The sequence below is a fragment of the Myotis lucifugus genome, unplaced genomic scaffold (genome assembly GCF_000147115.1).
Source record: "Myotis lucifugus unplaced genomic scaffold, Myoluc2.0 scaffold_99, whole genome shotgun sequence".
Lineage (NCBI taxonomy): Eukaryota > Metazoa > Chordata > Mammalia > Chiroptera > Vespertilionidae > Myotis > Myotis lucifugus.
In genome coordinates this window covers 789,231-801,705 of record NW_005871147.1, presented here as the reverse complement: position 1 = coordinate 801,705, position 12,475 = coordinate 789,231, and the positions used below count along the sequence as shown (strand labels likewise).

At 49.4% G+C, this 12,475-nt stretch overlaps 1 protein-coding gene across 1 annotated transcript in view; it reads right to left on the bottom strand.

Annotated features, from left to right (window-relative positions):
• MARCH10 (membrane associated ring-CH-type finger 10) overlaps positions 1 to 12,475 on the bottom strand; it is an 81,415-nt gene that overhangs the window by 27,620 nt on the left and 41,320 nt on the right. The window contains exon 5 of the mRNA XM_014458702.2: positions 5,143 to 5,292. Within this exon, the coding sequence (XP_014314188.1) occupies positions 5,143 to 5,292 (150 nt within the window). The remainder of the gene's footprint in view (positions 1 to 5,142; positions 5,293 to 12,475) is intronic.

The window sequence follows — 12,475 nt, the reverse complement described above, 5'->3', positions numbered from 1 at the left end:
CAGAGCTGGCTTCCTCGCACTTCTCCTTTGTATGTTTGTGGAACTCAGGCTGGTTCTGGGGAATAGGGCTGACCTGGAGGGTACACATCCTGTCTGCAGAAGCTTCAGGAAGACTGTCCAGCCCCAAGCCAGTCAGGGCTGGTGATGGGTAAATCTCTCAAATGGTGGTTTTTATTCCAGTATTTGTTGGAAAGGAAAACCAACACTCCAGGAATGACTTCTACAAAAACCACCAGTGCTTTGTGATCTGAATTCGTACAACACACATTTATGACACTCCCGCTTCACACACAGCTCTACAAAATCTTAGGAAAAGTACAGTCTGCCTTGGCAGATTGGGAGGAAGGCTCTCGAAGCTGGTGCCCAATTAAATATATGATCTGTGATTACGTTTACTACTTAGTGCAAATAAAAATCAATAATGCTCTCATTACCTCCTCTTTTTCACTAGCCCCTAGTCAATTTTGTAACCTCTGGCTATAAATACAATTTTACCCCCCAATGCCCTGGTCCTGAGGTATGAGGAGACACAGAGAGAGGAGAGAGGAATTACTACTGATGGAATCATTTGGTTAAAACTTGCCTTATAAAAATAATGACTAAGCCTACTTATTGAGAGCTTACTAGTACACTGAACAGGCCAGGCACCATGTTGACTGTGTCACATGTACATATTTAGGTTCACAATCCTATGAAACAGGTACTACAGTCACACCACATTATAAGTGAGAGTGCCAAGGCTTAGGGAGGTCATGTAACTTGCCCACGATCATACTTCTAGTTGGTGATGGAGCGAAAATTTGAACTCAAGCCTGCCTGATACCCTGTTTGTCTTCTTATAATACATGGTTTGCATTGTGCTTACGAAACTGGCTGGCCGGGCCAGCGCGGCTCTGTGGTTTGAGTGTTGACCTATGAACCAAGAGGTCACGGTTCCATTCCCTGTAAGGGCATATGCCCGGATTGTGGGCTCGATCCCCAGTGTGTGTGTTGGGGGGGGGAGGGTGCAGGAGGCAGCCAATCAGTGATTCTCTCTCATCATTGCGGTTTCTCTCCCTTTCCCTTCCTCTCTGAAAGAAAATAAGTATTAAAAAAAAAAAAGAAAGAAACTGGCTGGACTTCCAATTTCCTTGTGAAAATGAGCATCCATGTAACTCATCGTTGTCTGTGTGTGTTGTTGAGGGTTCTTTTTTTTTTTTAGCATCTTGATGTGCATAGGACACTGAAAATACTTCTGTGATCCCACTTACCTTCCCCTCCTGACTTTGGCCTTCCCGCTCAGCTCCCTGGCTGCTAGCCTGCAGCATCTGACAAGGCCCTGCTGTCCTTACCATTCGATGTCTAAAGCAGTTCACAGTGCATCGTGTAGAGTGGACGGGACCCCATGCTATGGGACGGGTTCACGAAGGCCGCGTGATAACAGCTCAGGCGGGGGAAATGCAAATCCTCTGGGCATGTCTGGCTCAGCCAAGGGCGAGTCAATACTGACTTGCTTTAATTGAGGCCTCCCAGGGGAGCACCAGCTCGAGCCTCTAACGTCCTAATGTTCCGTAAGCCTCCTTTATTGTGAGCTGCGGGGGACACTCAGCTATACAGTGCGAATCTTTACTCATCGGCTCTTCTAGAAATCATTTACGCTCTCCTACCAGGCCCCTCATGGGTTTCATAAGCCCCGGTAATAGACATATCAGCAAAGCCAGGATGCCCTGAGCATCTGGCTGTACCTATGGGCGGGCAGCTGGTGTGCCCACCCAGACTGGGCTGAGCGCCGGAACCGGAATCTTCTGGCCGCCCCCTGAACACTCAGAACCTGCTGTACGGCAGGCGCTGCCCCCTGTGCCCAGAGCCAATTTGGTTCAGGCTTTGGGAGACGCCTAAGGGGCAAAAGAATCAGCTGGGGCAGCTTCTGCAAAACAGAAACTGGAAAGTCAACAGGAGCCATAAGCTCATTTCCTGGAAGCCACCAGCTGTCACCTGGTGACAGTGGCCTCTGGGGCAGGAGGAGTCAGAGGCTAAGTGCTGCTGCAGCTCCTGTGGATGTGAAACACCCCAGGAAACGCATCTCCACCCTTCCTCGTCACCACAACTGCCTTCCTCTAAAACTTCCATCAGCGCCTCCCTGGGGTGTGTGTGTGTGTGGGGGGTGTGTGTGGGGTGTGTGTGTGTGTGTGTGGGGTGTGTGTGTGTGTGTGGGTGTGTGTGTGTGTGTGTGTGGGGTGTGTGTGTGTGTGTGTGTGTGTGTCCCCTAAAGGTGGCAGACTGTGCATCCTATATTTATGCTATTTTAACCCTATTTCTTGCGTCTATCAAGCAGGGAGCAGATTTCATAGTTCAAGGCCTGGGAATCAACACCGGTGTGGAACGCCAGGGATGTGCTATTCATAGAGCAGCCCCACAGATGCTGCCGGGCCTCTCTGAGGCCCTGCATGGGCTCCAGCAGTGGATGGAGTGCCTGCCATGTCCAGGAGTTCAACCAAATGCAACTGAATGTTCTAGGTGCAATGAAAAGAAACCAGAAACAGCATCCATCTGCCCTAAGACTGTCTTCGGTCTAGACTTCTTCATGTGCTTGGCCAATAGCTTCCTACATTCTGACAGCCATATCATTTTAACTGTTTCCCTCTGGTTATAAAAGTAGTCGATATTCACGGTAGAAAATGTGGAACATGCAGAAGAGGATGGAGAAATAAAAACCACCAAAATTCTAAAACTCACATGGCATTGCTACTGCCTGGAATTCGGGGATAGATCACAAACTCCAGATCCCTGGGCTGGCCCTGGCCGGTGTGACTCCATTGGTTGGGCATTGTCCCATACACCGAAAGGTCATCGGTTTGATTCCCAGCAAGGCACCAAAAAAGATCCCTGGGCTGTTTTCATCTTGCAATTGTGTGTTGGCTTAGCATTTGAACCCCAATAGGTGGAGCATGTATGTGCTGGCTGATCCCAGGCCCCGCCCACAGCCCTTGCTATGTATTTCCCCAGCCACACCCACCTATTCATGGAGGCAACTAGGACTCTCTTATCTAGAAATATTGTTTAAAAAAAATAAAATCGGGATATTTGGCTATATGCAACTTTACGTCCTTCTTTCCTTCCCTACAACTGTTACTGTGAGCATTAGCTCCTGCCATCAATTTTAAGAACAGGATCTTAATTCTGATATAAGGGTACATTATATAAATGTATCGCAATTTAAATTTGTTTAACTCTTCTCCTATCTTTGTGTATATAGATTGTTTCGAGGTTTTTGCTACCATATATTACACCATGATAAATGCCCTTGCCCATGCATCTTGGACTATCTGTCGTATATTCTTAGAACAGATTAATAGGAAATGGAATTGCAAGATCAAAAGGTACAACTTTCTACCTTTTGACACATTGCTAAATTCCAATTTGTACCAAGTTACCCTACAGGCGGGATATGAGAGCATCTCTCACAGCCGTGTTACAAGGCTTGGCACAGCATCTGGCACAGTAGTGCCCAGGAAGTTAGTTATTAGTGTCATTTATCAAGTATTGAGTATTATTTTAAAAACCTTACTCAGTTTGGTAGGCCAAATTTTTCTCATGTGAACTTACATTTATTACTTAGGGAGGTTGAACTTTTTACCCCCAAATGTTTATCAGCTACCCATTTCTTCTGTGAAATTATCTGCTATGCCTCGTCACCGTTTTTCTATTAGGTATTCATATTCTTGATGTGTGTGTGTGTGTGTGTGTGTGTGTGTGTATTTTATTGATTTGTAAGAACTTTCTATATACTACCTCTCGGATACAATTCAAACATCTGGCTCCTACTCCAATTTATGCAACTCACTTTAGAATATGGAAAAAAGAACTAAAGTGAGATTACTGAGGAAATAATTGGGGGAAGATAAGGAGCCCTGGGTAGAAGACAAAATTGGGACAAATTCTCAATGAATCTCTCAGGATAATGGGAGTTGTCTTTTGGGTGCAGGTGGAGGATTGTATGAACCTCATGGGTCTAGGAACGTTTCACGCACGGGGAGCTTCACTTTTTAAATAATATTCGAGAGTTCATCAAGGGCTATTGGGGAGGTGGCTAGAGAGAAACCAACAATAGTTCACTGCCCACTATAGTCACGTGCTGGTCAGTACATGGTTTCCTTGAGTTATATAGCAATGTAATGAGATAGATTTCATTATCCTTATTTGAAAGGGAACAGTAGCCCAGAGTGACTGTTTGACCATCGAGGGCTCCACCTCCAAGAGGAGGAAGTGCTGGCATTAGAAGTGAGCTCTGTCCTGCCAGAGCATCAGTTCCCTGGGTCCTGTGGGTGTCTGGTGGCTACAGGCTCACGTATGCTCTAATCTCAGGCCGTCCAAACACCATCATGTTCTATATTTACACCTGTCTACCACAGTCTGTGTCATATTTTAAAATAAAGGCCACAGTGTTCAGTGGGTGTTGAGGAAGTGAGATGCCCAGTGGTTTGCCCACGGGGAAGGGCAGGGCCACGGCGGGGCTGGCTGTCAGGCGGGGCTTTCCTTGAGTCCTCAGGTCCTGTCCTTCTGCCACCACCAGAGAGGGTGACGTGGTTCGCAGAGCAGCATGGCTTGGGCCTTAGCACGAACGCGCAGGCAGGACTCAAAGAGGTTGTGTCTACCAAGCCAGCATTTTGAAATGAAGCATACGTTCATTTCGATGTTATTTCGTACAGTAAGATCTTGACACCTGGGTTCAGAGGGGAAAAGGTCTCTGTGGGAGGTGAGCAGTCGGCCACCCACAGACACTCCTGGGGGCGGGGGGAACTGTGGGCAAGTGAGACATTCCTCCACCCTCCCGCCTCATCTCTACCCCGAACCCAACACCCAACAACTCAAATGCCCTCTCTGGAAGCCCAATGCGGGCAGCCACTCAAAACATGCACAGTCACGCTTATGGAGGGATGACAGAGAAAAATAATAAACTCCCCCGCCCTGCTTTCCCCCACCAACCTCCCTCGGAGAAGGCAACTAGGGTCAGTGGTTTGTTTTTAAAACCTTGCGTTTCATTGTAAGGTAACTCTCCTTTACATAAAAGTACCAGTGTCTACAAACCCTACAGAATTCATCAGATAACAGTACAAGTCACTTCTCTCTGAGGACGAAGACGCGTGAGCCACGGGTCCTTACCTGCTCCCCAGAGAGCCGGCGCCTTCCCTGGCAGCTGCGATTTCTGTCTGCTTCTGTCGCCACCCCTTGGGCTATGCATGTCTGGGCTGACCGTCATTCTCCCCAGGTTTGGCCTCCTCTTCCGTGACAAAATCTGTGGTTGTGGGGCTGCTGAAAGGTGCAAATGAATTTTCCATAATGAATATTTTACAGGAAAATACGTTCGGTATAAAGAATGCTCATAGGGCCCTAGCCGGTTTGGCTCCGTGGATAGAGCATTGGCCCGCGGACCGAAGGGTCTCGGGTTCGATTCCGATCAAGGGCACGTACCTCGGTTGCAGGCTCAATCCCCGTGTGGGAGGCAACCAATCGATGTGTCTCTCACTGTCTCTCCTCCTTCCTTCCACTCTGTCTAAAAATCAATGGGGAAAAAAATCCTCATGCAGAAAAGAAAGACTGCTCACAGGGCCCGCAATAGGGAAGGCAGTTAAGAGAACGGAGCCAGGAGATCAGGGGAGAAGCCTGGTCACGCAGCCTTGTAGCCACATGGGCTTGGGCCAGTCACTTCTCGAAGCCTCAGTTTCCCCACCTGTTCCAGGGAAATAATAATACCTACTTCCCCGGCTGTTTTCACCATGAGTGCGTACCCGTGACACCTGCAATGTCTTTTCTTTTGCTAAGAAGTTTCTAGCTTCCAGTTCAGTGATGTTGGGATGGGCCTGTTGCTAACACTGTCAAGAGCCTTGCACAGTCGGGACGAAGAAAGGCCCTGCTCCTTCCGTGCCATCCAAGTCTGAACCCCAGCCTTTTGGTACCTGCATGTCCATGCCCCCAGATTGTTTATTGGCAGCTAAGGCAGCTAACCTGGCCTTCCAGAAGGGCCCCGAGCATCTGGGGACCATATACCCTTCTTCTTGCCTTTGTGGTCCCCACCACTGTGCTGGGATGATACACGCACAGGACGACAATAGCTGGAGTGCTTACATGGACTGAATTGCCCAATGAATATACTTAAAAATATACATATTTATTTTATTGATTTTAGGGAGAAAGGGAGAGGGAGAGGTAGCAAGAAATAGAAACATCAATGATGAGAATCATTGATTGGCTGCCTCCGGCACGTCCTACACTGGGAATCGAGCTCGCAACCAACCAAGGCATGTGCCCTGACCAGGAATTGAACTGTGACCTCCTGGTTCATAGGTCAACGCTCAACGGCTGAGCCATGCCAACCGGGCACGAATATACATTTTTAAATTCACATCTTGAACTAGGTTGCTAATTGGTATGAATAATCTCATGTTCCTTCTTCATCACTGTTAAGCGTGAGTGCATGTGAGTTTGGGAGTCTCGGTATTTTCCATGCATCTCTACAAGTTCTTGAGTTCACAAGTAGTTAAAATCGTGAGTATCTGGACTAAATCCTTCCAAGAGAACTTTCCTGGCTCATCCCCTTTTGGACAGTTCAGAAATTTCATAAATAGCCGTAGCCAGTAGGCAACGGGGGTGAAGCTGGGAAGGGTCCCCCAGCGTGTGCGAGAGAGCAGCCTTTTTTGGCACGTGAGGACAACTGGATTTATGTTCCAGTGTAAGTTGTGGTTGCGTGAATACTTTTCATTCAGAGTCAGGAAAGGAACGAAGTTCTCCTTGGCAGCCCACGAAGCCTCGTTTAACACAATGGTTGGAGACTACCTCCTCCTCCTGACGGGCCCCAGGAGGGGAAGGCAGTGGGTTCTGCGCCCCAATACAGAGAGGACTATGTTCCACAGGGAAGTTACTAGCAGAGGGAAGCTTGGAGCAAGTTGGCGGAGCTCAGAGAGGCCGAGGGCATGACCAGAAAGGAGAGAATTCTCCAGAAAATGAGAATATATTCTTTGGAGGGTGGAGAGTGGTGACTCAACACAATGTCACTGACCAAGAGGAGAGTGAGAGGAGGAGGGTGACAGAGAGGGATCAAGGGCTTTCCAATAAGGGACCCAGCACAGAAAATGGGGGAGGCACTTTCTCTGCACCTCGAGTTGCTTTCCTCCAATCCGGAGGCTTCTCTTCGAGGGTGCCTCCCTCCCCAGCTCTCAGAAGTCAACAACTGCTCCTACCTCTCACCGATGGACAGGGTTCGAGGAAGCAGTGGGATTCTTATTTACTGAGGAAGAAACAGAGGGAGGACCAGGGAAGGGGCAGGCTTGGGGCTCAGGCCAACTCCAGTGCGTATCTGGGACCTGGCCCAAAGGTCCTGGGCACAAGCATCTACTTTGATTTCCAGCAGGAATCCCAGCAGAATATTCAAATTTCCTTCTCAGCCCAGGCAGCAGAACATCGCAATTCCCCAGCCTCGGCCCCCCCCCCCCCCCCCCGCCCACCCCATCCACATCCCCTCACACCCTCAGGGGGAGTGATCCTCCCTCTCAGAGGGCCTGCCAGCCAGCAGGTCCTTCAAAGTCTGTTTCCAATTTTACGTCCACCGAGTCTGTTCAGGCTCTGTGTTGCCAAGAACTTACAGGCTTCTATGGCCTTTAGCATCTAAATATTCTCAAATTGCCTGATGCGTGTGCCTTCTCCCTCCAGCAGGACTGTAAGGTCCTTAAGGATGGAGCCCCTGTCTTTAGCCGGCTGGTGTGTTGCCACCCACCCCCCAGCCCTCCACCTTGCAGGACAAATAAAATTCGCCTGGTATGATTTGCATGGCTGGAGAAGATGCATCCAGCTGAAACTATGGTGATTTCCAAAAGTAGAACCATTTTTTTTTCTTGTGCAAAACACCCAAGATGGCTTAAGGTAATAGGTCATTTTATTTTCTTATTCAAAAAAAGTGCCTTCTTCAAAGCATCCGTTCTTTTAAATGATTTCCATTACCACGTCTCCTCTAATCAAGTTTTCAGCAAACTAAAGTAATAAAGCTGAACGTCCAGAGACTGTTTTACCAGGTCTGGCAGCGAAGAAATCACCACTGGTAGTTCAGGCAGGATCCTGCCTGAGGTCCGTAATTTCAACCTCAGTATCTGCAACTGTATAATGGGAATATTCCTATCTTGTTGAGTTAGCAATAATGTATGTAAATGGTCTAACTCGGTGTCTGGTGCATATGAGCTGCTAAAAATGGTAGCTGCTGCTGCTTCTATAAATAGGGATAATAATTGGAAATCTGAAGTCACTCCCAGGAGAGAACTGAATTGGACCAGAAACTTATTGTCATGCAGGCTCCATAGGCTGAGAATAACTTATTCAGTAACCTTCATTCCTGACTCTCCCTCAATCCTTTTACAAAATCCAAAAGGCAAATAGCAACTCTTTTTTTTATTATAATTTGTTCAACAAATACCTGTATGTCTTTGCTATGCAATAATTTGAGGGTTCACAAAGATGAGGAAGACATTTTGGTCATGACCTTAAAGATTATAATCTAATTTGGCTGCACTGCTGACTTCTTCCCTGTGGAGCCGTTTAGGTTCTATGGAAAGCAAACTCTTGTGAAATATTCCTTCTCCGGGTGCAACTGCAGTCGTAAATGAGGTGACCCAGATTGCATAGGTTTTTATGTATCTGGGCTCCAGTTCTTGTCACCCCACCTACTCCCCAAAGTGAACCAAATGTCAGCCCTCTGGGGCCTTTCTAGGGATGTTGCTCCACGTGGCACAATACATACATTCATCTGAGGAAGACCAAGTAACATTTACACAGGAAGATAAAATACAACTCCCTCTGCAGGTGGTAGGCCCTTGGCCTTACAGAGGAGGGAGGGGATTGGGTTCAGGAGCTCCGTCACCAGGCAATTCGACCTCCTGAAGTTGGTCAGTGAACACTGGGAAGACAGTGGTTTGCTTTGGACAATGTCAAACCCATACTTTGTGTTGGGATCTGAGCAAGGTGACGCTTCCAGTAGCAAAGAAACCCAGCAACTGTTGAGATAAAGGTGTCTGGCCTCAGTTCTCTTGACAATGTAGTTGTTGACTGAATAGTTCTTCATTGGACCAGGAAAGGAAACAAAGGTAGAAATCTCCTATTTATACAAGTTCCTGACGACTGGGAGTCAGGCCCATTGCACCTAAAAATTGCTCAGTGCCTCACATCACTTGCCATAGTACAGTTCTTTTTTAAAACACTTTTAAAAAATATGTTTTTATTGATTTCAGAGAGAGGAAGGGGAGAGGGATATCGACCAGCTGCCTCCTGCACATCTCCCACTGGGGATGTGCCCGCAACCCAGGTACATGCCCTTGACCGGAATCGAACCTGGGACCCTTCAGTCCGCAGGCCAATGCTCTATACACTGAGCCAAACCGGTTTCGGCTACAGTTCTTTTTTAAAACACTTTTAAAAAATATGTTTTTATTGATTTCAGAGAGAGGAAGGGGAGAGGGATAGAAACATCAATGATGAGAGAGAAATTACTGATCCGCTGCCTCCTGCACGCCCCCTCCTGGGGATCGAGCCTGCAACCCGGGCATGTGCCCTTGACCGGAATCAGTCTGTGACCTCCTGGTTCATGGGTCACATGAGCCACACTGGCTGGGCCCTTATAAAGTTCTTGGTAGACAAAGTTGAAAAGAATGAGAAACCAAACAATACAATTCCTGAACCTTGACCCCTCACCCTTTCTACCTTGACTCAGATGCCCGGTGCCTAGGAGGTGCCAAGATTCTGTCCAAAAGATGCCTTTTAAAACAATCTTATTGCTTCCTTTAGTTGGTGGGAAGAATTACAGCTCATTACCAGCGCTGGTGTTGCCTAGTGTAATAGGCCGCTTTCTGTACAGTCACAAATAACAGGCCGCATCTATCTGAGTGGCTGGAAATGTGTGTTGTCTCACATACCCAGAGGAGCTCTTCATTAAAGCCTAATTATGGACCATAAATATGTTTTATTTTGGAACCCAGGAGGTGAGATTTTTGATTTGGGGAAATGCAGTGCCTAATAAGTAGGCAGAAAAGGGAATGTAAACAGCGACTGAGCCCTTTAATTGGTCCCTCCTCAGTGTGGTGCGAAGGGATTTTCAGTTCCAGCGTGTGTTTTCCCAAGGCCCTGGCCCGGGTGCCTCTCCCAGGGCCGCCTGGCGTGCGCACATGCACACAGCCCGGGGGCTGATCAGCCAGGAGAGCCCGTCGGCTTTCTGGTGGCAACATTCCGGAAGGTGCCAGACACAGGAGTGAAGAAATCAAATGAGCCTTGAGAGGTGATGGGATTTTATTGGTGGTTCACTCCTTAGCGCTAGAGGAGGGTTGAAGTGGCAGCCGCTGTCTCCTCTTCCTGCTCCTCCCCTGCACACAACCTCCTGGGTTTGGTTGGTCTTGGCATGGCCCTCTGGGCCCCCTCCCGTCCACCTGCCTTCTGGGAGCTGATGTCCCCCTCTCCCCGACTCCACTGTGCTGTGTGCCTTGCTCAGGGCCAATTACCACAGGAGGTAAATTTTACTGGGCCTCCTGGGGCCCGGCAGGCACAGCACAGGGGTCTCCAATGGGGCGGGGGAGGAGATTGGGAAATAGCACAGGGTGGCTGGCGACGGGGGCACAGGGCTCGGGGGAGGCCAGGGCGCTCACAGAGGAGGGGAAGGACACTGGAGGGAGGTGGGGGGAAGGGCCCTGGGCCACCGGGGAGGCAGGCGGCACGAGCGGCAGGAGGAGGCAGCAGTAATTGGGAATTGGGCCGCGGGACAGGGGGAGAAAGCAAAAGACGGAGCAGTAAGGGGAATATTCAACACAGACAGGGGTGCTCTCTGCTGTCACCTGCACAAAAGAAAAAAGAGCAGTCAGGAAGCAGCACTCACGGCGGGAAAGGACATAAAAAAGGTCTGGAAATGAATCAAAACTCAAAAATTGTTCTTTGTTGGGGGGGAGGGACCTCTCCAGGGGTCGTGGGGCAGGAGGCACCTAGCTGGGACGGCAAGGTCACTGAAGAGTCTACCAGAAACTTGTCATCGACCATCACACCTTTCCCAGCCAACAGTCTCTGGCATCCCTGACAGATGCTGGAAAGTTCTTCCCCCACCAAGTTCCCGTGTGGAAGCTCTCGGTCCCTTGCAGCTCCCACAGGCCGTCTAATGAGCTGTTCCGGCAGCAGCATATGGTGGCCGGCAGGGTCTCACTTAGGTAAGGCTCTTCCCCTCAGCCCTCCAGCTGCCCCCGGTCGGAGGTGGTGGCCATGCCTTCACCTGGCCTTTCTGCGGCAGAGGGGAAGCTTGGGGAAAGAGAGAGAAGCCGAGAGACCCTGGTGGGGTCAAGGGAAGGGAGAGGGGCCGAGGGGGGAAAGCAGGTGGGCGAGGGAGGAGTCCAAGTGAAGTTAATGATTTGCCCGCTAACTTCACACTCAATCTGCCAACCTTGCTGAAGGCAGAATGGGGGCACCTGAAGGAGCAGTCACGATCAGAGAGACCCCCTCGGGCATGACAAATCTCTCAGCTCTGCCACTCACCAGCTGGGTCACCTTGGCTCAACTGCTTACCTGCCTGAAACCTGTGTCCTCATCTGCAAAGTGAGACGGGTGTGCTCTCTAGCCTTGCTCCTCCAAGGGTGGCCCTTGGACATCATCGGGGAGCTTCTGGGCCCATCCAAACCTACTGACTCAGAACCTGCAGTTTATCAAGGTCACGGATGTTTCTTGTGAACTTTAAAGCTCGAGAAGCCAGGCTCTGGGAGAGGTGCCCAGACCTCTCTGACGAGAATCTGCTGTAGCGCTTGTTAAAAGCCCAGTTTTGCAGGCCCCCTTTTCTGGAGGTTCTGACGCTCTGGGTCAGGGATGGGGACCAGGAGCAAGTATCTTAATTAGGTACCTCCCTGGTGATTCTTAACATCAGAGAAGTTTAGGAGATGCTACAGCTAAAATCAGTTCCAGTTCTAAAATGCCATCATTGGAGCCACCCCAGTTGAAAACCATCAAAAGGCATGCCTTGTTTTCCTGGGCTTGTCTCCACTGTGCGTCACAGGTGTTGTGTTTTTTTACAAATGAAAGGTAAGACCCTCCACCAGCAAAAACATCATGACTCACTGCATTGTGACAGTCGCTTTATTCTGGGGTCTGGACCTGAACCCGCAATATCCCAGAGGCGGGCCTGACCCTGGAAGGCAGGGGTCTCGTCCCGAGTTACTTGAAGCCTCTGCAGCACCTGACGCTGTGATCCACGCCCTCCTTCCAAACGCCTCTCTTGGCTCCTGCAGCGAGTGGTTCCTGCTTCTCAGATCATTTCTCCGGAGTTGTCTTCACGCATTTTCCCCCTAACTGTTCTTAGCCCCCAAGGTTCCTTCATCTTCTCTCTTCTTACTCCACCCACTCTCACGGGGAGACGCTTGTGGTTTCAGCCGCCTCTTGCTCACTGGAGGCCCTTGGATTCCTCCTGGCAGCCGGGATCTGTGCTGAGCCGCAG